At 42.1% G+C, this 27,588-nt stretch overlaps 1 protein-coding gene across 5 annotated transcripts in view; it reads right to left on the bottom strand.

Moving 5' to 3' along the window:
• The window catches only part of LOC126297991 (carbohydrate sulfotransferase 5-like), a 712,441-nt gene that overhangs the window by 55,766 nt on the left and 629,087 nt on the right, over nt 1-27,588 (bottom strand). For all 5 annotated transcript variants that reach the window (XM_049989306.1, XM_049989308.1, XM_049989304.1 and 2 more), the window contains 2 exons: nt 22,421-22,566; nt 5,015-5,250 (listed from right to left, as the gene is read on the bottom strand). In XM_049989306.1, the coding sequence (XP_049845263.1) occupies nt 5,015-5,250; nt 22,421-22,566 (382 nt within the window). The remainder of the gene's footprint in view (nt 1-5,014; nt 5,251-22,420; nt 22,567-27,588) is intronic.

The following is a 27,588-nucleotide window of genomic DNA, read 5'->3' as shown; positions in this document are numbered from 1 at the left end:
TGTAATTACGTTTTATTTCTAGTGCCATGTATGGTGGTCTGCATTTCTGTTGAGCGATTCCAAGTGCTGTACTGTAAAACAAGCTAGTTTCATTATATAGAGGCATAACAGTGACAGGTTTTTAACTATTGAAACAGTGGTTTACAGTGTTCTGTTCTTTTTTTACATTTCATTATTCTTACCACCTGTTTTTGTACATTACGAGAGGATCAGAGCTAGTTCCCCAAAACATTAGGCCATAGCTCAAGACAGACTCAAACATGGCATGGTACATCAGCTTCAAGGTATCTATACTGGCTATGTCTTTCAATGATCTCAATAGATAACAGGCTTTATTAAGCTTTTGTGACAGTGCCTCAATATGTCGTTTCCAATTTAGAGTATTACTGATGGTAAGTGCAAGAAATTGGGTGTCCTGCCTGTTTGTATTGTCATCTTCTGCACTTAAAAACTGTTTTCCTGTTGGGAGTACACTGAGTGGTGGATTAAAATGCATTGTTATTGCACTGTGATTCGAAAAACCAACATCTATAATTTTTACAGTGCAATCACTGTTAGTAGGAACCTGATCAAGACAGCTGTTTAATCTCATTAGACATATAACTTTCATATATAAGTTGAATGACACCATTAAATTTACTAATTACAACTTTTGAGCAGATTCTTCAAGGAAATCTATGTTTAGATCAACACATATTATGGTATTATATTTTTTTATTTATTGTGACATGCTTTTTCTAGCAACAGAGCAAAGTTTCTGAGGAAGACAGAAAATTTACCACAGGGTGATCTATACATACATATTATATACATATTTCGGTTGGCAAGTAATATTTCAGTGTCTTTGTCTTAGGAATACACCTCACAGGGATGGAAAGGTTCACAGCTAATGCTAGTTCTTATGTAGATACAAGTTCCACCACCTTTGTAATTTTTCTTAGAAAAGTGGTGAACTAATCTGAAATTTTGAATATACTGATAAGGTAATACTGACTCTTTTAGCCAGTGTTCACTAATACACAGTAAGTGCATGCCTGACAGAACATTAGTATCACTCTTAAGATTTTCAAGTTCACTTACTTTATTTCTCAGTCCTTGTATATTGTGACAGTATATGTTAAGGTTATCACATTCTTCTATGTGAGGAAGATTTATGTCTGCTGCATCCTCTTGCAAGAGAGGTGACTTGACCATACAAAATCTTCATTATTAGCTGACACTTTTTTCTTAAATTTTCTTGACAATCTTCTTGGAGATATTGAGATCTTGCTGTTTGAAGCTGTACTCCCAGAAGACGAGACTCTCCAATGATGAATATGATTTAGTAGGAGTATGTTACAATCTTGTAGACTTTTCTTGTTGAGCTGTTGTTTGAATAGCAGTATCCAAATATTGCCTGTGTAATAATTCACCATCAGTTTCTTTTGCTTTCGTGGGTGATGTTTTCCTATCTGCTTCTTCATTTATTGCATGTAAATTTTTTCACGCAGCTGTTTCTTTTAAACCCAATAGTAAATTTTCATTAGGCGCAGGTGTTTTTAGTGAGTTTGGTGGTGTGGTGTTTTCATATAGTTTGGATGTTTCTGTTAATAATGCATTAGCAAGTACATGTTTCCCTTGGCGGTTTCTGTGCATTCCATGGCGAGTAAAGTAGCTTCTTTCTTTGGAGCTAATGTCTAAAAACGTGACATGTTTGAATGTTTTACAGATTTTTCAAAACTTTCTGTTTGTGAAACTTAGTTCAGTATTTACAAATGAACTTTTTATTACGTCATGACTGTATAGAATGCTAACTACGGTCGTTTTTTGTTGCGAAATTCATTCCAACGTTTAGCACAATGCTCTGACTGCATTTTTTGACTCAATTTTATATACATTATTAGCTCCAGCAATAACTACACTGACATCATTTGGGTGTGGATTATAGTCTTTAAGTATTTCCTGGAGGGGAGCCCCGGGTTTTACAGTTCCTGTAACTAAAAACTCCAATTACTTATTCTTAAGAAAAGTGGCCAAATCTCGCCCATGGCTATCAGAGAAAATGCAAATTTTTGGTTTTGTTGCTCCTTCTCTCAGTAACTTGTTTTGTCTTTCTGGCCATAAATCAAGTTTTAAGCCATTTACTACACTTCTAATGCCTTTAGAATTGCTATGTATAGGCTACTATTTGTTTGCTTCTGTTTTGAAACTTTGGGAGGCACAGCTACATCACTTAAAATACTTGACCTGTTTGCAATTTCAGTCTTCTTTTGTGCATGTTTCTTGTGCACAAGGAGTTGAAACGTGTTTGTCATATTTGTAGCATATACTGAAGCACTTTGTCCGGTGCAAACTGTTTCCCTACAGATGTTGTAAATAGCGCTTTGTTCATTTTCCATACATGAAGAATTTATATCGACACTCAGTCTATTCATTAGTGATTCAATACCTTTAATATAGTTTTTAGCTGTTACGAGTTCTTCTTGCAGCGCATCTGAGACGAATTCTTCAGTACCGGCATTATACTTTTTGATTGCACTATCTTGTCCATTGCACTGAACAAAGCCACATTCACAATGTAGGTTTATCACTTGTATATTCTTCATGCACAATTTGTGGATCCATAGATGTGTGAAAGAGCATAAACAAATACCACTGTAAACACTATTTTGACAGTTTATGCACTTTAAATTGTGTATAACTGGCTTCTCCACAGAACACTTTACTGATATTTGCATACCCGATGCCATCTTGTCCATACTTTTTGGGAAGTCTTTGAAAGGGTGGATGAAAATATAAATGTGGAAGTTGAAGGGCCTCCAGTGGTCACAGGCTCCCTTTGCTGTCACATTACATCACATACAGCTATCTTTTTAAACAATGAATGGAACAGAGAGGCATCTAGAATCTAATACATATGGAACATACAGCAAAGAAAAACATTATTCTGATGAACGACTAAAATGAGTATGGTATAACTGATAGTAGGCTAAAATTGACTGATTAAATATACTAGAGACCAATCTGCTACCACAACCTTTGTTTGGCATCAACATTCATGGCCTCACCAACTCACAACCAAATGATCTCCTTTCAATCTAACTTAGAAATGGGACTACACTACAGATCAATCTGTCACCACAACCAAAACAACTGATTTCGGCTGAATGCCAGTTCAGCTGTACTCATTTTAGCAACTCATTTCCTTTGGAGCAAGTATTAAAGCAGGGTTAAGATATATGGTTGCATAAATGAACAGAAATATGTCCACGAGTAAAATGACTCACTCCATATCATTACGATTTATGATGCAAAATGATCCATGGAATATGGAACCAACCAACCAACTAACTAACTAGATTGTTTTCTGTCCAGTTTAAAGACCACAATATTTTTTTGTCATTTAGAATGGAAACAGACTGTTTTGTATCATGTTTATATACTTTGAGTAGTTTAAGGATGTCTCGTTTCTTGCCTTTGGGTTGAATATATGTAATATGTAAAATGTTGATACTTTCGTTATTAACATGGAGTTTAATGACATGCAGCTGAGTGGTTACTGCTGGTGTGTGTGTGTGTGTGTGTGTGTGTGTGTGTGTGTGTGTGTGTGTGTGTGTGTGTGTGTGTGTGTGTGTGTTTCTAGATAGTGTCACAAGTTACCCAAAAGTTGTAACACAACACATACATGCCACATCCATCCACATAAATTGACCTGGTGATGGAGGTTTAAACCTCTTAAATACATAATGGAATAAAAATAAATAGTTAAATTTAACAGTAAACTTATTGTTTCTTTTGTACACAACAACATTTCATGTTTGCTTCTGCTGAATACGAATAAAGTGCCTTAAACATTGTGATTCCCTGTTCAGGAGGAGGATGTGAGATAAGACACAGCTTGATGTATAAAAAGATTATTCTCTCACTCAATAACCATTTAAATTATCATAAAAATTAAAAAAGTCAAGAATGGTGAGGTGTTTCCAAAACCTGCATAGCCATAAAAATGCACTTTATCTGCAACTATTAGTTTCACATCAGTACAGACACATCTTCAGGTTTATCTGCAAAGAATACAAATCACTGTCCATTTTTTTTTTTTTTTTTTTTTTTTTTTTGAAATGGTAGAAGTACAGAACCACAGACAGTGTTGGCATTCAACAAAAAACAATGACATGTACTAACAGGGGGTTATATTTTTACAGTGTAGGTGGACAATTACAGAGTTCCAACATTCCGGAAGTTAATCATATAAAAAGTGAAATCACAATGGTGGGTCATCATAATAAAACTGAGTACATGCAAAAGATATTTGTGAAGATGTAGAAAGTGTGACTACTGAATGAGCCAGGCTATTATAGTTGTTCACAATTCTTAAATTTCTGTTATTATATTTAATACTAGTAATTGTATGTATCCAATTGTTAGCATTCAAATATGTCTTAAACACAAAAATACTGCATAATTATCAAAAGGACAAACAAAAACACAAACCAGAAAAACAAAAACCAAAACATAACTATTTACTCGCCCCAGTATTCTAAATTAATGTATGTCTATTCACTGTTATACTAATGTCTGTACAACTGGTATCCTGCATCTTTTATTGTCCTAATTAAGGTCTGTGCTTATGTAATTTTCGAACTATGAAAACCACTGTAGATAAAAATTAAGTGGCACACAGCGGTACAGAATTATAGTTCACAAAATGAGATCAGTTTTGTAAGTAGGTGAAAAAATGATAATCTGCTGGACAATTACATTTTATATCTCAATATAAAGATTTCAGCAGTTTTAAAAGATAATCTTTCATAAAATAAAATCAGTTTGAACTCACAAAATCTGCTACATAAATTTAAAAATGACCACAGGACAAATTTCAATATTTGAAAGTTAGTTTGTTGTACATAAGGCACTATAGTGTTAAATGACTCGTGTGAAGTTCAAACAATTAATTATTTATATTTTAAAGTTATTTACACAATGTATTTAAATATACAGTTTAATAAGCAGCAAACAGAAAGAGTTTACATACCTAGGCCTGTGTAGTTACAATTGAGCAAGGCCTTCAGTATTCTTACAGCTTCACTCGCTGAGGGCTCTTCTCTGATCCGAACAATGTCGTAATCAAGAAGTGGTTCATAATGGTAGAAGTTTCCAGGGTGACTGTTCAGAACATCCCCCAAGAAAGTCGAACCTGATCTCCAGGTTGTTATAACTAGGTTCCTAATTGGTTGGCCTCCCAGTTCTGGCACAAGATCTGCAAGTGATCTGAAAACAGAAATACTTCTACAGTAACCTACCAAGTATTCTACTCCCAACCTGCAGGAGATATTTAATCTTTTTCTTCTCAGGCAGAGTTATTAAAAGACTGGACATATCTGCATGTAATTTCTTGACTGATTGAATAATAGACCCATATGAAACACATAACAACCATCTCAAGGTAGGTAAAAATAACTGACAAGTAAAGACTGTTCAGCTCTAGGGATATGGTATGTGAAAGTTGTGTACTAAAATAACATATGTATAGAAATGATAACTGGTAACATAACTACATAACCAAGTAGCTGTTGGATTCAACCTCTGAAGTGGCTCAAGTTCTAGGGATATGCTACGTGAAAGTTGTGTACTGAAGTAACCTATATATGGAACTGATAACTGGTAACATAACCAAGTAGCTATTGGGTTCAAACCATGAAGTGGTTCAATAATTTTTACCTTGCACATCACAAACAATAAGATTTATACAAAATTGCACATTAAACACAGTCTCAAGAATATATGTCGAGAATTGCATGGAACTCAAATATATTAAGGATATACTGATGATTTTCACAACATTTTTTTCATAATTTTCGCTATTTGGGGATATGGAAAAGAAATGTAAATTAGAGAACACCTGAAACTTAGATGACAGTTAATTTCTTGACACCTATTCTTCATATGTGCCCATGTAACATACATAAAATCCATAACTGATCAAGGTGTAAGATGATAAATATATATACGATATATATCTCATAACAATAAATCTACAATGGAGTTATTATAATACAAAAAATTCATTCACTGTTCTTAATTGTTCTTTGTCATATTGCAGATATTCAACAAATTATCATAACATACACCATATGCTTCCTGATTTCTGTTTTAGCCTGCCCCTGTTACACTTATAATGCTCATAATCATGAAGGAATGCAGCTGTATTGATATGTGCATTGTTAAAGGTAAGTCCTGTATTTCCAAAGTTCAAGTCAATGACATTTTAGGAAAATACATAAGCCACAAGTTCTGATGTTGCTAGTCCTACTACATTACTGTGAGTGTGCTGCTGGTGTGATAGGTTGCAAGATGCTCCCATGTCACAGTAATTAAATATTATATATACCAGTGCAAAATACATATCACATACAATAGCAATTGCTAAAAAAATATCATTAAGTATATTATTTCTGAATACACACTCAAGTAATGCTTTAAATGTAAATATGTGTGGTGTCTGTTCTTTCAGACATGTCTGAGAGAACATACACCATTTTTTATCCAGCAACCACTATGAATTATGACACGAAGGAACTACAGACACTGGTTCCAAGTGGGCACTGATTTAAATTAATGGGGAAAGTTGAAAATTTGTGCCAGTCCGGTTGAACCCAGGTCTCCTACTTATTAGGCCTCGCCTTATATCTGTGTGTGTGTGTGTGTGTGTGTGTGTGTGTGTGTGTGTGTGTGTGTGTGTGTGTGTGTGTGTGTCTTAGTGGCCAGAGCATATAGCATCTGCCTAGAAAGCAGGAGACCTGGGTCTCCATCCTGGTCCAGCACCAACTTTCAACTCTCCCCATTGATTAGGCAAGGACAGCCAATGATACCTTCAGTGTGGATGCACACCAGGCTAACACTCAAGGGAATTGGTGAACATATCGCAAGTAATGAGGATAATGGGCTAGGGGCAGTAAATTAGTAGTTTGTGGTTAAGTCGAGAATTTGGATCTGATGGGAGGAGTGTTAGGGTAGTCCCTGCAGTTGTGATGGCTCCTGTGACCAGATGGATTAGTGGTCAGAGCATCTTCTGGGTAAGAGCATCTTCTGGGTAAGCAGGAGACGTAGGTTGGAATCCCAGTCCGACACAAATTTTCAGCTTTCCCCATTGATTTAAATCAATGCCCACTTGCAGCCAATGTCTTTAATTCCCTTATGTCTTAATTCATAGTGGCTGCTCGATCAACCCCAATGGTGTCTGTTTTTTTGCACATGTCTGAAACAACAGACACCACATATATATAATTAAGACGAGGGTAGCCAATGATTTCTTCAGTGTATATGCACACCAGGCTTGAACCCTTACGGGAATCGGTGAAATGCCGAGAGTAATGAGAATAGTTGGCTAGGGTCACAACATTAGTAGTGTGTGGTTAAGCTGAGAATTTGGATCTGACAGGAAGAGTGCTAGGATAGTCCCTGCCGCTGTGATGACCTGTATATCCAGATGGCTTACAAGGGAAACTCCCCATAGCACCCCACTTAGTTTTAGTGGTAAGATGGCCCAGTGGATAGCCCATCAAAAACTGAACACAGATCAAGCACATAAACAGGTAGAAGTTGCAATGAACTGTGAAAAAAGAACCAAATAGAAATAGTGGACGGTTCATACTCAAGAAGGCCAACATCGACCATATTTGAGGAGCTGCACAGTAATGGTTATGTGTTCACGTTGTCGACTGTGAAGGGGAAAATCTGTGTTCGAATCTCCCTCCTGCCTAATTTTATTCTCACTAAATTATGAACTGTAGACCTGGTCACTAATGCATCTGTCCACTATTCAGATTTGTGTCTGTGCTAAGGTGTGATGTCCACCTGCAACAGCGAAGTGTAAGAAAGACACCTCCTACTGTAGGTACCTCCTATTTGTTCCCCACAAGTACCACATGCTATGACCCCTGTATTCCATTTTCCAAGTTTTGACTCTTTAATTCTTAACATAATTCACATTTGTTTATTTGTTGTTTTCATTTCTGTGAGAGGTCTATGCAGCATTCTTGCCTGCTCTCACTATTCATCACATTTACTTGCAGTGATAATATATTATTACCACATGACTCATATTCTATAATCAATGTATAGTATGACAATTGCCAAGACTACAGAAGGATAACAGACATGTCAATGACTGGACGGAAAGTTCATACTTTTGAGAGAAAATAATGGGGCACGAGGGAGGTCTCAACAAGATCCCCCACTTTGCATTCCAACACTGCAATCACACAACCACGATGCTGTGATTCTTCTAAATTGCTTGATGTTTCACATCTTGAGCTTGGACCATTCACTGTTACTATTTTGTTTCTTTTTTCACAGTTCATTACAGCTTCTCATGTTATCATTCTTTATCTGTGTTCATTTTTAATGGGCTATCCACTGGGCCATTTATCATGCTTTATCTGTGTTCATTTTTAATGGGCTATCCACTGGGCCATTTTAACACTAAATCTGAGGGGGGGGGGGGGGGGGGGGTTATGGGGAGTTTCCGTTGTTAGTGGTCAGAACACCTGCCTAGTAAGCAGAAGACCTGGGTTCAAACCTCAATTTGGGAAAAACTTTCATTTTTCCCCATTGATTTAGATCAATGCCCAATTCCAGCCAATGACTGAAATTCCTCTGTGTATTAAATATAAACAATTTTTAATCATTAATTATTTACTGCAGTTCAGTGGTTCTTAAAATATGTCAACTATTGCACATATTTAATTGTTACAAACCACAGTACATTTAATGTTCCAGTTAGTTTCATATTCCAGGGGTCATTTGCATGATAAATTGTAATGTTGCAGAATGAGATATTTTATATTCATGTCACAAATATTTTGTAAGTATTGCTTGCTACCAGTACATGCTGACCACTACAATTTTTTTAAATGACCTATAGATGTGAGTTAGTAATTCCTATGTCACAGGGACTAAAACAGAATATATGACAGAAAAGGTGATTGTCATCTGGGTAAAAAACTGTTTTTATTTTTAAAATATTTGTGTCCTGAGTATAAAAATGTTTGCAGAATATAATTTACAAACAGACTAGTGGAGCCTATATGTATTACCTAGAAACTTCATTTTAGTTCCTTACAATGGTCAGCATGATTCTTAACACTTACCAAAACAAAAATATTCGAGTTAAAAATAAAACTTTATGGTAACAGTTACCAGTACTACCTTGTAATTGTGGCTGTGCCTCAGTTTTACAAAACAATCCATCAGATTAAAAATTAGCCATTTCTGAGAGAAAAGAGATTCCTCACATATATTTAGATACATCCCTCTCCCCTCAAGAAAAACACAATCTCTCTCTCTCTCTCTCTCTCTCTCTCTCTCTCTCTCTCTCTCTCTCTCTCTCTCTCTCTCTCTCTCCCTCTCTGTGTCTACCTCTTTCCCATCTCTGTCTCTCCCTCTCCATTTTCACTGTAAATGGTAGTGTGTTCTCTTAGCAGTGATACCATAACATGATTTTAAATTCTGAACAGAAAAAAACGTCTACACAGAATATGCTGTTTTCAGTGCTTTTTATGAGGAAAGATGACTGACATTTGCTCACAGATGACGCAGTATGCAATGTCCGGCCATTGCAAATCTCCATATATAAATGTCTTGTCACACGAATGTGACCATCTGTCAAAAGCCTGAATAACCACCTGTTCCAGCGCAGACCGCTGCAAGACATGCAGCAAGACAGTCAGGAAGGTTCTTGAGGTTACCAACAAGGATATGTAGCTATGCTGACTCCAGCAGTATGGCCAGCTGCCTAGGTCTTTCGGTTGAGGATCCATGGCACAAACAGTCTCATCGAGGTGGTGTCACGGATTCTCAGCTGGGTGTAGATCCAGGGAGTTTGTTGGCCAGGGAAGTATGGTTAATTGATCCTGGTGCTCTTCAAACCATGCATGTACACTGCAAACTGTGTGACATTTTGTATTGTCCTGCTGGTAGATGCTATTGTGCAGAGGAAAAACAAACTGCATGTAGGGGTGGACATAGCGCCCCCCCCCCCCCCCCCCTCCCAAGGGTAGAGGCATACTTGTGTTGACCCACTGTGCCTTCCAAAATGATGATATCACCCAGGGAATGTCGTGAGAACATGGCCAGACGAAGACTGTTGCATGATTCTTGCTTTTAGACGTTTCATGCCAAAGACATCTATCCAATGTAGCATATAATGTGATTCATCCGCCCAGTTGTGGTACTGGTGTGCAAATTACAGCCTTCGTCGCCGATGAAAAGCAGTCAGAATGGGTGCATAAACAAGGCGCCTGCTGAAGAAGACCATATGCAGCAACCTTCGCTGAACAGTTATTGAAATGACACAGTCGGTAGCCCCTTGTTCCTTTGCATGGTCAGTTGCTCAACAGTTGCACGTCTATTCACACTACACATATCCAGAGCCGTGGTTTGCTCCTGTCAGCATGAACCGTGGAGCACCACTGTTGCCTCAGCGCCAGTTTTGGATAGCGCCATTTTTCCATGACCGAGCGAGGTGGCGCAGTGGTTAGAACACTGGACTCGCATTCGGGAGGACGACGGTTCAATCCCGTCTCCGGCCATCCTGATTTAGGTTTTCCGTGATTTCCCTAAATCGTTTCAGGCAAATGCCGGGATGGCTCCTTTGAAAGGGCACGGCCGATTTCCTTCCCTAACCCGAGCTTGCGCTCCGTCTCTAATGACCTCGTTGCCGACGGGACGTTAAACACTAACAACCACCACCAATTTTCTATGCGCAAGAAGCTTCAACTACGGCGGCGAGTGAACAGTTTACAAACTTAGCCATTTCGGAAATGGTTCCATCCTTGGTCCGAAAACCAATGATCACAGTCTTTTGGGCGTGAGAAAAATCACTCCCTTTCCGCATCAGAACAAAAACTGTTTTCCACATCCCAGTGAAACAATTTATATACCCTCCACAGCTAGTGCTGCCATCTGCCCTCTGTGACTGGATAGTGCATGTTGACATCGAAGATAGGCGGTTGTCACATTAATGTGACTGGACACAAATACTGACGGAAAAAAGTCGCAACAATACGAAGGAGTTGTGCGACATAAACGAAAGTTGGTAGGCTCACAAAAGATGTCTATTCAAATTATTCGCATAGGAGTGGCGCTAGTAGCGCCACTATGAGGATGCAAATCAGGTTTGCTTTAACTACACGCTGTAACGCCAGTGAGAGTTAGTTAGCTAGCTTTGAGATTGGACGTGGTGAGTTAATGTTAGTCAAGAATGCCTTTAAGGCGACAAAGACGCCATTACCAACACCTACTTGGATTTGAACGAGGTCGTATAATATGGCCACCAGAAACTGGATGTTACTTCTGTGCATGATTGCTGGCAAAAGTTCTCACGAGAATGTACGGTCGCAAGAAGACCGGGCTCCCGGCAGCCACGTGGCACTGCCGAGAGGGAAGGCCACCGTGTTGTGCGTATGGCTATGGTGCATCGCACTGCATCTACAGCAGCAATTTAAGCAGCAGCTGGCACCACAATGAGATGATTGGAGAGCAGGTTGGAGGTCTATTGGATTTTCTGATGAAAGTTGGTTTTGTCTTGGTGGCAGTGATGGCCGTGTGTTGGTGAGAAGGAGGTGGTCTGCAGCCAATCCGTCTGCGTGCTAGACACACTGGACCTACACCTGGAGTTATGGTCTCGGGTGTGATTTCATCTGATAGCAGGAGCTCTCCTGTGGTTATCCCTCGCACCCTAACTGCAAATTTGTACGTCAGTCTAGTGTTTTGACCAGTTGCGTTGCCATTCATGAACTGCATCAAAAATGGTTCAAATGGCTCTGAGCACTATGAGACTTAACTACTGAGGTCATCAGTCCCCTAAGGACATCACACACATCCATGCCCGAGGCAGGATTCGAACCTGCGACCGTAGCGGTCTGGCGGTTCCAGACTGTAGCGCCTAGAACCGTACGGCCACTACGGCCGGCGAACTGCATCCCAGAGGTTTCTTTCCAATAGGACAACGCTCGCCTACAAGCCGCTGCTGTAACCCAATATGTTATACAGACTACGGATATGTTGCCTTGGCCTGCTCAATCGCCAGATCCGTCTCCGGTCGAGCACATATGGGACAGAATCGGACAACTCCAGCGTCATCCACAGACAGCAATAACCGTGACTGTATTGACCGACCAAGTGCAAGTAGCATGGGACATCCGCCACCTGTACAACACAATGTATGCCCGGTTGCATACTTGCATTCAACATTCTGGCGGTTGCACCCGTTATTAATGTACTATACACATTTGCGATCGCTTATCTCGCACTTGCATTAACCTGTGATCTAGCAATGTTAATCACTTAAATATGATACATAGACAAATGCATCTCCGAAATTTAATGACTCTACATGAATTATTTTTTGTTGTTGCAATTGTTTTCCGTTGGTGTATATTGAGGTTCCTTTCAGTTTCATTCACAGATATCGAAAAATATTTGAAGATTTCAGCCCAAAAACAGATTCATAGACTTTTATAAAAAGAGTTTTTATGGCAAGATTTGAAGGATTTCTGCTTCCAGCATTTTTGTTTCGCTATTCTACAAGGGAAATCAGTACCCAAGTATTCGCGCTGTCGTCCTTTGTGAACACTCTCCCGTCAGTCCGTCCTGATGTGGCTATTACACACCTGAACACTGTCCCTAATTCCATAGGCGCAGCGGAAGCGCACTGCAAGCAGTTTCTTTCGTAAGAAAACTGCAATTTCCTATCACCGTACCGGTACGGGAACTCGATGCCCATCGTATGTGTCGCCTGTCACTAAACCTAGGATATTTAGCAGTTGTAACTTTTTTTTAATGTTTGCAAACGACTAATTATCCAAAGAACTTGGAATAAACATTTCTAACAATGATTTTATCGTATTGTTTTGCACCGTTTCTCAGCGTCAGAACCATTTGTAGAATTTCTTCTGTGCGCCTTTACCTCTTTGATGACCGAGTTTGTTCATCATATCTCTGAGACCCACTGTTGAATATTCAGATTTTCGCTTGAAAGAGTTTGCAATTCACCTGGGCTGTGATGCGGACGAAATATTCTGGAAATGTGTGTTATCTGATCTAAAATAAATACTTTTAATCTTCGGTAATGAACATCAAATATCTGCCACAAAATCAATAGTACTTATATAATGTCGGGAAAGAAGTGTGAAGATATAAAAAAAATACTAAAATATACTTGAGCAATATGAAGTAAACACAACAAAAAAAATTAGACCTCCGCAAAGACAGAGCAGGAGTACGCCGTTTAGCTAGTGCGTACGTGTTCATTATTTAACGAAAGATGAATGAAGACATTTTACTGACATAAAACATTTTGCTATTCTGGAAACAGCGGTTGTTTAGTGAGCACGTTCTCATCATGAGGCGACCTTATACTTAACTATAAGTGTTGGACAAAAATACCACACATTAGCAAACTTAAAACGGTGTATGAAATCCGTTGGCATTCAAAACAGCTTCCAGACATCTCGGAATGGATAAATACAAGTCGTGTATAGTTTTCAAGGGAATCGTACACTATTCTTCCTGCAAAATAGTGGCAAGTTCAGGTAAAGATAATGGAAGTAGCTAGCGATCATGCGCCCTTCTCTCCAAAGTAGACCATAAAGGCTCAGTAACACTGAGAGATGGCAACTGTGGCGGCAGGGTAGATGCGACAATTCATCATCGCGCTCACAAAACAAGGGCCCTGTGTTCTTGGAACACATCATCACCATTTGGTTTCAAACACTGTACCATGGGCTGGACCTGATTAGCCAAAATGTTCACATAATCCATGCCAGTAGTGTGACATCGCATAGTAACCATGTTGCCCAAACTATCACCGAACCCCCGCCATATTTCACCCCTGGGACGTGAACTTGACCAGAAGTTTTAAACGGTGTGAAAGAATACTCATCCGACCAAGTGACAGTCTTCCATTGCTCCATAGTCCAGGTTTTACGGCTTCGGCACCACGTTTTCCTGTTACGGGCGTTTGCATCACTGATGATTCGGAATTCTCGCTCGCCCTGCGATTTCATTGCTTCTGGAGCTCCCTTCATGTTGCTTTGGGGCTGACAGGGTTCGCGACTACGACATTCAGTTCTAAAATGACTTTTACAGCGGTCGCCCTCGCACTTTTCGTCACAATCTTCTTCAATGACCGTCGGTCACGATCTCTTAACACACTCTCAACATACAGTTTCGTCCGCGCTGTGACATAGGGGATGATGTTTTCCCGCTTTCCACAAATACGGTATAAATCTTCGATGCGCTACCTTGGTTACAGAAGCACCCACCTTACGAGCTCCAACAATTTGCCCACGTTCGAATTCACTTATCTCCGACATAATGCACTCATAACTGCACAGAACACTGCTCTGATCGCGACAGACACTTGCAACGTATTGTGGATATCTTACAGGTGGCGTTCGTGCTCGAATACAACAGCGCAACCTGCAGACTTGGCTAGCATCTGCATTTATGTTCAAGCGTGCATTTCTCGCGGTATTCCCGTGTTTTTGTCAAACCACTGCATGTGTAAATGGTAGCTACAACTTTGTGTAGTGAAAAGTCGTTCTGAAGAGGAAACTGATCGGAGAAATAAACAATATGAGAACTACTGTGTTCATAAATGTTTACGTAATGCAATAAGAAAATACAAAACCTTTTTACGGTATACACATTAGCCTGCTTAGTGTTTCAGCATGTTGTTGTTAAAATGCGGCAAGTTTTATATCGTTTTATTACTTTTTTTTTGCATCTATGCAGCCGGCCGCTGCTATGACCGAGCGGATCTAGGCGCTTTAGTCCGGAACTGCGCGGCTACTACGGTCGCAGGTTCGAATCCTGCCTCGGGCATGGATGTGTGTGGTGTCCTTAGGTTAGTTAGGTTTAAGTAGTTCTAAATCTAGGGGACTGATGGCCTCAGATGTTGAAATGCAGGAGAATGCTTTACTGAGGACATGGGCATGGACTCCTTCTTTCACACTTCTTCATTTTCTTCATACAACAGACACTGTCACAGTCGTGGACCTCCTTTACCGAAATCTAGGGTGAACATCGTGCAACATGTTGTTGTCTCCAAATGATTTTTCATTACAGAATCCATGACTTAATTCAATACATGAATTATTAGTAATCACATGTAACTTAATACTTCGTTGTATAAATGCTTCTGAAGAATGGTTCTATCCTGTCTCATTTTATAAAGTGTGTGAAAGAAACGAAAATAATCATTTATCTATTACTGTGGCTACTAGTTCTATACTTTCAAAAATAATTACCTTCAGTTCATCACATGACACGCCGGCCCGTGTGGCCGTGCGGTTCTAAGCGCTTCAGTCTGGAACCGCGCGATCGCTACGGTCGCAGGTTCGAATCCTGCCTCGGGCATGGATGTGTGTGATGTCCTTAGGTTAGTTAGGTTTAAGTAGTTCTAAGCTCTAGGGGACTGATGACCTCAGATGTTAAGTCCCATAGTGCTCAGAGCCATTTGAACCATTTTTGAACAGCATATGACACACCACAGGTATTTGGTTTCTCTGTAAACTTACAAGTCTGCACGATGCGCATAACTTCATTAGGATTCACTTCTTAAAAAACAAAGGATGGCATTCACGTATCGCACAGCCGTTACGGCGCCTTCCATGATCACCAGCGGCGTAGGTCGGCCCCACATAATGCCACCCCAAAGCAGCAAGGAACCTCCATCTTGCTGCACCCGCTCTACAGTGTGTCTTAAAGCGTTCAGCCTGACTGGGTTGCCTCCAAACGCCGGCTGCTGGTGGCCGAGCGGTTCTAGGCGCTTCAGTCCGGAACCGCGCGACTGCTACGGTCGCAGATTCGAATCCTGCCTCGGGCTTGGATGTGTGTGATGTCCTTAGGTTAGTTAGGTTTAAGTAGTTCTACGTTCTAGGGGACTGATAACCTCAGATGTTAAGTCCCATAGTGCTCAGAGCCATTTGAACCTTTTTTTTTTTTTTTTTTTTTTTTTTTTTTTTTTTTTTTTTTTGCCTCCAAACACGTCTCCGACGATTGTCTCGTTGAAGGCATATTCGACACTCATCGGTGAAGAGAACATGATGCCAATCCTGAGCGGTCCATTCGGCGTGTTGTTGGGCCCATCTGCACCGCGTTGCATGGTGTCGTGGTTGCAAAGATGGACCTCGCCAAGGACGTCGGGAGTGAAGTTGCACATCATGCAGCCTACTGCGCACTGTTTGAGTCGTAAAACGACGTCCTGTGACACTGTTTAACATGGTGGCGTTGCTGTCAGGGTTCCTCCGTGCAATAATCCGTAGGTAGCGGTCATCCACTGCAGTACTAGCCCTTGAGCGGCCTGCGCGAGGCATGTCATCGACAGTTCCTGTCTCTCTGTATCTCCTCAATGTCCGAACAACATCGCTTTGCTTCACTCCGAGACACCTTCACACTTCTCTTCTTGAGAGTCCTTCCTGGCACAAAGTAACAATGTGGACGCGATCGAATCGAGGTGTTGACCGTCTAGGCATGGTTGAATTACAGTCAACACGACCCTTGTACCCCCTTCCTGGTGGAATTATTGGAACTGATCGGCTGTCGGATTCCCTCCGCTGCTTATGCATGGTTGTTTACGTCTTTGGGCGGGTTTAGTGACATCTCTGAAAAGTCAAAGGAACTGTGTCTGTGATACAATATTCACAGTCAACGTCTATCTTCAGGAGTTCTGGGAACCGGGGTGATATAAGGCTTTTTTGATGTGTGTTTTTGAGTGGTGTCTTTTCTGTTGGACAATCAACAATTCCCGAGCAGAATAAGTCGGAAATTTGAGCCGGTCAGGGACGGTGTCTGGATGGCCGAAGCGGTTAAGGCAACTGCTGATGTGAAGTACTAAATCCTGTTTAGAGTCCCATTCCTGCATAAATGTTCAACTTTCGACATTGCATTGCCTCAGTGCCCTCTGCGGCTGGAAGCCACGGATTGCCACCCACCCCTTCCCTTTCTTTCCCCATTCTCTATTTTATATAAATGTATGCACCAGCCGTGTCATGACGAGTGGTGTCTGTAGGACAAGTCCGACACGACAGACACCACTCAAATATATAGCCTAATCTTGTCTCCGCGTCTCTTAAGGGACCCAAACATAGCGGTTGTAGTACATTCATAGATTCCTCGCTTAAAGCTGGTTCTTTCACGGGATAACTTCTTGGCAGGTTAAAACTGTGTGTCCACCAGGACTCGAATCTGAGAGCTTTATCTTTCGCGGTCAAGTGCTCTACCGACTTTTATATATGTATATATATTAAGGAATGGACGGGTGGGGGCTCAGGGTGAAGAGTAGGCCGGGGTCGAAACTCGAGGCCTGGCCACAGTGTTCCCCTAACCGCCACCAAGCCTATGAAGCACAAGAAAGTGAGATATTCAGAAATCGACATAAATGGAAGGTTTTGTTGTTTATTTATTTCCATGTTATGTCGTAACTTTCACTGTTATTATGAAATTATGGGAACGTACTTCATCCACACAGAAAAAAAGTCTGTATAAAAGAAAAAGAAAATAAATAAATAAATAAAATCCGCGCATTTACGGCGCGCTCTCCCATCCGCGGCGGTCGGAGGTAGAATCGATCATAGGCGGCATAAGCTCAGACGCCGCCTGACGACGGGTTGGTGCCCTCAGCTGGAGACACCCCCCCTCCCCTCTCCCCCACCTCAGAGCGGGTCTAACAAAGACCCCTCGATGACAGCTGGCAAATAATGTTCGGTAGCGTGGGGTATGTTCCAGTGCTGCATGGGCTCTTTGTAAATAGGTCCAGAAGTCGTGGCGGGATTTAGGTCCCTCACGGAGTAGGTATCCGAACACACACCCCTTGACCCACGTAATGGCATGAAATTTGGTGACGAGAAAATTTTGTCCTCTGAGCATAGAAACATTCGCGGTTCGATCGTATGTGGTGGCACTTGGAGATAGCAGGCAATGATCTGCTGCACGAATTGCCAGACGTCGTGTGAAGAGGCGCAGGTCAGACGGTGGTCATGAGTGTCGAGTTGCTGGCAAAGGAGTCAAAGAGGGGAATCCGACAAATCAATGCTGTGCAGTCACTGTTTTGTGGCAAATTTTCTGTTGACTATATGATACCTCATTGCCCAGACATATGGTATTTCACACCATGGACTGCTGGATGGTGGGATGTTTGGTCTCCATCACATTATGGGGAACACAGTGCAAAAGTAGGCTGTAAAAATCCTTTGTCCTGGGTGGAAATATATCTGGGAGACTGGTGAGTTTGTCACTGTAGTCGACGAAAAAGGTCAAAATGTGAGGCATATGAGGCACGATGTGACAGACACACACTGGTGGTGGGGTGGACACAGGCAGGAGGACCTCAAGCAAGTTGCGTGTTACAGATGTGCCCCATCTGGTCCTCTGTCTTCTCATGGTACTCATATACAAAACAGCAGCTTGCATACAGACACTGACGAGTCTGAGGCCACCATGGAGATCCTGCACGATGTGGACCAATTTTGATGCCACATAGCCATTAAGAAACGTAATGCATTGAAGTGTGTCCTGGTGGCGCAGGAGATTCTGGCGGATAATGTGTAACAGGCGACGGAAATTCGTTGCCGCTGTGCGTGTGACGGTGGGATAAAGGTAATTCCGAGGTACTGGAACGTCATCACGAGTAGCTGGGGGGCCACTTCACCATTCTGGAGGCCTTGTCCAATGTACATTACAGAAGATTTGGTGACATTCATGGCATTGCCAGCGGCAGCCCCATAATGTGTAATCAATTTGAGGACTGCTTGAATCTCAGAACTCGAGCGGATGAAGAGTGGGAGGTCATAAGCATACGGGCGGCAGCGAAAAGTACGATAGCGAAGGGTGAGGCCGAAGAGCTCGGTTGTCTGGCCCCCAGTGAGGAGCTCTAGGGCAAAAGCATACAGGTCTGTAGAGAGGGATCACCCTTGCCAAACTGAATGGCGGATCGGTACTGGATGTGCTAAAGGTCCATTGACTTGGACTCGTGAACTAGCACTGCTGTAAAGTCGCTGGAGGACGTCGATGAACGGAGGGGGGATGCCAATGCGGGCTGCCACCAAAAACATAAAATGGTGGTGCACTTTATCGAAGGCACAGCGACGACCGTTGCACGGAGTCTGCGGGCTGCCGCCATCACAACTAAGTGGCAGCATTCCCTGTTTCAGTCTGTATGTTAACCTAGCCCCCCAGGGCGTCGTTTGCTCTGGCGAGAGGACATGAGGGATTATTGTTCAGAGACGCATCACCAGTAAGCAGGCGAAAATCTTGTAATCAGCAATGAATAGGGTGAAGGGCCCATGGGATCGCTCATGGAGGAGTGTGCATATAGCCACTGATATTCGGGAGACTGACGAAGTGAACTTCCTGCAGGAGGGTGGTTCAAAATGGTTCAAATGGTTCTGAGCTCTGTTGTTGTTGTTGTTGTGGTCTTCAGTCCTGAGACTAAACCTAACTAACCTAAGGACATCACACACATCCATGCCCGAGGCAGGATTCGAACCTGCGACCGTAGCGGTCGCGCGGTTCCAGACTGTAGCGCCTAGAACCGCTCGGCCACTCCGGCCGGCGCAGGAGGGCGAAATCAATGTCAGTAGCCCAGAACATCTCCTGCATACGGCGGATTTTCACCCTGGAACATATGATGTTGGTGTTGACGGTTGCTATCTGATAGGCGTGGTGGGTGATCACTGGAGGCTGGCCCACTCTGGCGTCAGCGGAAGGACGTGGGTGTCGTGTTGGAACGTCATCCCACTCGTCCCCAAGGGGTTCTGGGGAGAGTATGGCTAGTAGAGCAGCACCGACGGCGCAGGGTCCCGTAACGGCTCCTGCTCCTCGACCTCCTCGTCGTACCATACCGTAGAGGCGGGCACTAGTGTATGGTCCACTTTGTCGTTAGAAGATAGAGTAGTGGTTCGTGGTGTAGTTTCGGCTGTGCTACGTTCCTTAAATAGTTCAACGTCCCCATGGTGCTTTGGGGGTGGATGTAGCCGTGCTTACATCGACTCCTTCGGTAGTGGCGGATTCGGGGGCGTCGTTCGGGTCGATGGCGGTCTCGTCCTCGACCTGCAAAGTCACCTCTTGACCGGAAACGGTGCGGAGACTTCCCTTGCGACGTTTCGGAGAACGTTGTTTCCTTACACGACCTCATGTGTCCAACGACGAAAGGGAGTCGCGTAGATCTGCCATGAAAGCCGCCCTAGAGACGCTGAGCGAGTCGATCTCCATCGTGTTGCCGAGGGTTGAGTCAGCGGCCGGTCGCGTAGGCACAGTCAGAGCAGGTTCGATGGCCATCGGGGTATTGTCGGGCTCATTTGTGGCGTCCGGGCGGCGTTGGAAGGTGATAGGAGAAACAAGAGCAGCGGCGTAGGCCACCAGTAGCACCGTAGGTCGCGACGCAGATGGTTCTACGGCAGCTGGAAGTTGCGTAACACGCCGTTGTAGGCATTCAGATGTAACTAAGGTGGCCTTCTTTGCTGCACCGAGAAAAGGTGTGAGGCTGGTCGTCATATATAATTATTGTACGGCATCCGCAGAGCTGTAAGTATGACGGGACGTGACTTCGGAGATCAATGGTTACCTGTCGGGCGCCGTTTAGGACACGATATGTCTGACACTGTGTCCACTTCTCCGCAGTATGGCCGTGGACTGTGCCGTATTGCCAGCCGGGGAGGCCCAGCGGTTCTAGGCGCTACAGTCTGGAACCGCGCAACCGCTCCGGTCGCAGGTTCGAACCCTGCCTCGAGTATGGATGTGTGTGATGTCCTTAGGTTAGTAAGGTTTAAGTAGTTCTACGTTCTAGGGGACTGATGACCTCAGAAGTTAAGTCCCATAGTGCTCAGAGCGATTTGAACCATTTGTGTGTTTGTCCTTAGGATAATTTAGGTTAAATAGTGTGTAAGCTTAGGGACTGATGACCTTAGCAGTTAAGTCCCATAAGATTTCACACACATATGAACATTTTTTAACATAGATCGTGCTCCTCACGATCGACAAATATATGCCGATAATATCGGTAGCCGGCATCTTCACTTCCTCTCGCACAAAACGCTCCACCTCGAGCGCTTTGGGTCAGGTATAATCGTTGCAGAAAGTAAATCGGGGTGTATCGTAGACAGTAAGCCGGGCCGGAACCAAAGGCGGTCAGAATGTAAACAGAACGAGCTCGCGCTCCGCACACGGAAACACTGGCGTGCCCGCTGTGTTGTTGCCCTTACAGCTTTACATCTGGCAGTACCTCATCTCCTACGTCCATTCATAGAAGTCCTCTTGCACACCTCAAATGGCTCAGATGGCTCTAAGCACTATGGGACTTAACAACTTAACAACTGAGGTTATCAGTTCCCTAGACTTATAACTACTTAAACCTAACTAACCTGAGGACATCACACACATCCATGCCCGAGGCAGGATTCGAACCTGGGACCGCAGCAGAAGCGTGGTTCCGGACTGAAGCGCCTAGAACCACTCGGCCACAGCGGACGGCTCTTGCACACCTTCTCCGTTATATCCTTTCTTCCACGAGTATTAGTTTCGCAAGATGGGCACAACTTTTGTGAAGTTTGAAAGGGGAGAGAGAGGACTGGCAAAAGTGTAAGCTCTGTTGCCGTGTCGTGAGTCGTGCTTGGATAGCCCACTCGATAGAGCACTTGGCCACGAAAAGCAAAGGTCACAAGCTTGAGTCCCGGCCTGGTACACAGGTTTCATCTGCCGGGAAATTTGATATCAGTGCACACCCAGCTGCAAAGTGAAAACTTATTCTTTCACGAGAATGAAGCGTCTGCCAACTCCGTGTCGCTCTCCCACGCGCCCAACAAACCTGTGACCACTTCTGCTGCCATTCTTTGTCTACGTTCAAGATTCGATATTGTATGATACTTAGCAAATTGCAGGTTATTGTCTGCTGCGAAACGATGGGTACCTACCTCCAAGTCGTAAACGTGTATAAAGTCATAAAGCAATAGTTTTCAACATTAAAGGCGAATGCTGTGTTGGTTCCCAGCCAAATCAGTGGAGCATATCACTACATCAAGAATTTATTTTCCTGTGTATTTCACGTTTTTAGCTAGCCTTAAAGGTCTGGGATGAGCACAGCTCGACTGATCCCACACTGTAGAACAATGAAGTATTCTAATTAAAAATATCATTTTTAACTGAATCAGAATCACACTGCAAATAAACACTTACTATTCTAAGACACATATATTCTTTTCTGTGCTTGGTTATTATCAAGGACAAACGTCATGTAAAGCCCCAACAAAAACAAATGAGTCAGTGTTCAGGATTCGCCTTGTCAGCGTCCATAAGCAGTTAATATCTGATAATAACGAATTAACTACAAATTACTTCACAAATATGCACATACACGATAGATCATCAGAGGAGTAGTTACCTTGCTGTCACGTTGTATAGTCCGTTTGGGTACTGGTAGTCCTCCATCTCTGCACCTATGATTTGCCTCATTTCTGAGACCACGTCACTGATCTCCTTCGTGTAGTTTACGGGTTCATCGATATCAATTTCATTGCTGGACCATTGCTGTACAGACAAACATGACAAAAATTAGAAAGAGATCTTAAAATTTCTTAAAAAATTCATGTCAGTCATCATTTGAACATTTAAATTTAAAAAAATGTTTTGGACCTCCTTAAGCAAATCATTTCTGAAATTTTTACACTAAGTGTCATTAAAAGTATGGAAAGAAACTAATACACAGTTTGACATACTTTGTTTGATTTCTTTCTATAACGTTCTGCGGATTTATGTTCTGGGATTACTCATTCTTAAGTAGGGTAAGGATACTGAACGGGTAATTCAGTACGTAAGGGGAGATAAAAATCTAATGGCTACTGGGGATTGGATTGCGGTTTTAGGGGAAGGAGAAGAATAAAGGGTTGCGGTAGAGTATGGGTCTGGCAGTAGGAATGAGAGAGGAGAATCACAAGACGAGGAGCTATTCTTGTATAAGGCCGGGAGATACAGGAAGGTTTCAGTTAGATTACATCGTGCAGAGATTCCGAAACCAAATATTGGATTGTAAGACATACGCAGGGGAAGATATAGATTCAGATTACAATTTCGTAATGATGAAGAGTAGGTTGAAATTTAAGAGACTAGTCAGAAAGAATCAATGCGCTAAGAAGTGAGATGCGTAAGAACTGATGAATGAAGAGAGACACTTGAAGTTCTCTGAGGCTATAGATACTGCGGTAATGAATAGCTCAGTAGGCAGTTCAGTTGAAGAGCAATGGATATCTCTAAAAAGGTCAATAACAGTAATTGGAGAGAAAAACGTAGGTACAAGGAAGGAAACTACGAAGAAACCATGGGTAATAGAAGAAATACTTCAGCTGATCGACGAAAAATGGAAGTACAAAAACGTTCGGAGAAATTCAGGTATACAGATACACAAGTCACTTATGAACGAAATAAATAAGGACTCCAGGGAAGTTACGGAGAAATGGCTACATGAAAAATGATAAGAAATTTAAAGAGAAATGACTGTCGGAACGACTGTCTCGGCATAAGATAACCTTCGGTGACATTAAAAGCAAGGGCGTTAATAAAGAGGGCGAGGGGAGTTCCACTGTTAAATGCAGAGGAAAGCTTATCTGTTGACATGATAGAAGAAGGACCAGGAGTCGACAGAGAAGAGAGAGGGGATCCAGTATTAGAATCAGGATCTAGAAGGGCTTTGGAAGACTTAAATAAGCCACATGGAATAGATAATATTCCATCGGAATTTCTAAAATCATTGGGGTAAGTATCAGCTAAATGATTATTCACATTAGTGTGTAGAATGTATGGGACTGGCGAGATACCATCAGACTTTGGGCAAAACATCATCCACACAATTCTCTAAAGCCGACAAGTTCGAGGAGTATCGGACAGTCAGCTTAACCGTTCGTGCATCCAAGTTGCTGACACGAATAATGTACAGAAGAAGGGACAAGAAAATTGAGAATCTATTAGATGACGATCAGTTTGGCCGATCTGTAAGTAGGACCCAAGACAACGCCAATTATTTCTGTAGTTGGCACGGATTCATCGAGATTGGGCCGTGCATGAATGGAAACGTGTCGCCTGGTCGGATGAAGCTCAGTTCCTGCTACACCAGGTCGATGGTCGTGTCTGGATATGCCACTAGGTGATGATTTCTTCCAATAGGATAACTGTGTGTCGCACGGCCAGAATCTTGCTTCAGTGGTTTGAAGAGCATGATAGTAAAACTCACGCAGATGTCTTGCCCAACAAATTCGCTTTATCTGAAACCGATCGAACACATTTGGGGCACTATAGGGCACCAGCTCCACGCCCACAAACCACCGTTGTGTAAACAAATGGGAATGCATTCCAAAGGTGGACCAAAACGATACTAAGTAGCTGGTCATAATGTTTCACCTCATCAGTGTATGTCTCTTATAAAACTTCATGCTTATTGGCTGTATTTGCACTTTCAACTGCAAGATTTGCATAGAGTGTATAACACAATTAGCTGCAAAAACTGAGAAGGCCCGCATCTCGTGGTCGTGCGGTAGCGTTCTCGCTTCCCACGCCCGGGTTCCCGGATTCGATTCCCGGCGGGGTTAGGGATATTCTCTGCCTCGTGATGGCTGGGTGTTGTGTGATGTCCTTAGGTTAGTTAGGTTTAAGCAGTTCTAAGTTCTAGGGGACTGATGACCACAGATGTTAAGTCCCATAGTGCTCAGAGCCATTTGAACCATTTTAAACTGAGAAGGGTGAAAGTGTAAGAGAGATAAAGGGAGACGGCAAGGGGGGAGGGAAGCTACATGATTGATTTGTGTCAAAAAACGTTCCCAGTCATGAATCTATTCTGCATGTGCTGCATGGTGTATCAATACAGCAAATCTCATGAACATTATAATTGCGCCAGCTCAACAACAAATTTGTTAAGTCTAGTGTAACATCTTCGAAAATATTTGATAACCTGTGAATCTTAAGATTTCCCAATCAAATCGAGAATTCGATAACGATTAAAGATAAAAGCCCAAATCCTGCACTTCTCTAACCGATGTTTCAGTTACTGTCAAGCTGAGGTAGAGACTATCATCTGACTTCGATTCATCCTAATTTCTTTCTAAATGGCTCAAACGTATATAATTTTACGAATGATTGCTTCCACTCCTCTACAGGTTGTTGTTGACTTGTTTCATCATTATCGCCGGCCGATTTGGTCGATCGGTTCTAGGCGCTACAGTCTGGAACCGCGCGACCGCTACGGTCGCAGGTTCAAATCCTGCCTCGGGTATTGATGTGTGCGATGTCCTTAGGTTAGTTAGGCTTAAGTAGTTCTAAGTTCTAGGGGACTGATGACCTCAGCCGTTAAGTCCCATAGTGCTCCGAGCCATTTTTTTCATCATTATCTTTTGAGGGAACCTGAGAAACAGCTTTACGTTTCTTCATTTTATTCGTCAGCAATCATCCTAATATGATCTCGAAGGTTTCCTAGGCATGATTGACTCTCGGTGTGCTTTAGGCTGTTCAGCCAAGTTTGTTATTTCATTTCATAAAGAATATTTCAAAGGCCGACCTAGTCTTTTTCTTAACGTTTTACGAGCTGTGTTGTTCTGCGTAACCGCTGCCTGGACTCCATTCAGACAGTGAACTATTACTGGCGTTACACCTTTACTTATAACCTAGCACGACTCCTGGCGCACTCTATGTCATTTGATGCTCATTTGATTTTCAGAGTACTTGCAGTTACTCCGTGAAACTAACTCTCTCTTTCTGTGTTTTACAGCTATTGTGGATGAGATGGCCGGAAATATCTTAATAAGGTGAGTGCCGGACACCAAACATTGTTTAAACTGAAACCTCTGTTCTGGCTTATTAGGTTTATCGACGTCTTTATTTCGACCGACGCTGTATTCCAGAACTTCACGCTTGGACCACAACACTGGCCTCGCCGTATTTAATTTCGAAATTGTATTGGAGGCAGTGCTCGGCGACAGCTGATTTGCTTGGATGTTTTAGTTGTATGTGTTGCTGATATTTCTTGCAATTTTCGTCGGCTATTCTAACAGAACGTACCATATTAGTGTGGAATTTGATACACAACTAGCTTTCGGGAACTTAAGTCGCCGTTAATGGGAAAGAAACTCATTGGCTGTCATGTTTCTGTACGCGTCTACGGATTTTTCCGAAGACTGAATCAGCATAAGTCAGAGAAGTGAATCTTGGCTTCTCTTTTTTCACACTGGACAACCTCATCCACAGATGTCGGTGAGTTCGTCTGAAACGTTCTCTTAACCGGTACATCTGCGTCCCCATTCCTTTGGAACACTGTTAGTAGGTGTTCTGATTCTCTGGCAAGACTTTTTCTTGTCTGGGAGCGTTCGAACTCTACGATCTAGAGACTTTAGCACGCAGTTTCTTTGTGACATTGCTTATGGCTCGATGTGCATACTGTGACTTAGCGGTCGAGCCGTTCATATCTTAAGCAATACGACAAGGAGAGGTAGCTGGTATTCATTTTTAAGACCAATCGTGAATTTTATATTAGGATGGAGAGAATTACACGACCTCTTCACGCGTTTTAGTTCCATGTGTTCGCACCACCAACGTGTCGCCCATGTATCGATAGAAACGCGTTGGTTTGAACTTGACAGTTCTGGTGCCTCAGATTCAAGGAAAACAATCGTTAAGAAAGATCCATAAATTCTACTCAATGCAAAATATTCTACTTATGTGTCTTAAGAAAATTATTTGCACATACGTACGTCGCTTATTCGCAACATTATTGCATAAACATTTTTCAAATTCTTTTCTATTAATATTTTATTTCACAGGGAAGGAATATAAGATACACCCTCATCTTTTACTTTCTTTGTATTTATATTGTCTAAAACTGTTTCCCAAACAAATTATTTACGTAGTTATTCTACGTGAGATTTTAAGAGGTTTTACTTTCCCTAGTGGAAGTAATATGTCGTTGGACAGTTTCCTGATAACTTCATCAACATTCAACTGTGAGTCATTTATCATTACATTTTGATCTGTTTCAATAAAATTACGCAACAGTCTTGTACACCTCAAAGCATCATTTCATATTGTTGTTTTTGATGTGATCCAAAGAAATAGCTTTAAAATTTTTGCGGCATATTGCAAATTTATACACTCTCAAGTAAAGTCAAACTTGTTATCAGAATGTCCACGATTACAACTGGCGGAAAATTTTGTAATAATTAAAATCTATGTAGCTATAAGTACTGAAAATGTGATATTTCTATAGAGGATTTGTAGCCGTGGTACTAATAACAGTAGTAGCGGGTCACTTTCACTACAATATTTTACATGTCGTGATATTACAAAATAAGAGAAAGAAAACGTAAATGATATAGACAGGCATGGACATATGTAACAGCCTATTTGTTTATTTATTTACACATCAAGTTCCGTAGGACCAAGTTAAGGAGCAAATTTCCAAGGTCATGAAACGTGTCAGTACATAAATTACAACATATAAGCAATTAAAGATAAAAGTAAAATGTTTATGAACGCGAAAAAAGTCAAGCCATAAGTTTAAGTAAACGCAGTCAA

Source organism: Schistocerca gregaria, chromosome X (assembly GCF_023897955.1).
Source record: "Schistocerca gregaria isolate iqSchGreg1 chromosome X, iqSchGreg1.2, whole genome shotgun sequence".
Taxonomy (NCBI): Eukaryota; Metazoa; Arthropoda; class Insecta; order Orthoptera; family Acrididae; genus Schistocerca; species Schistocerca gregaria.
The sequence above is the reverse complement of the archived record's forward strand: the minus strand, read 5'-3'. Positions and strand labels throughout refer to the sequence as shown.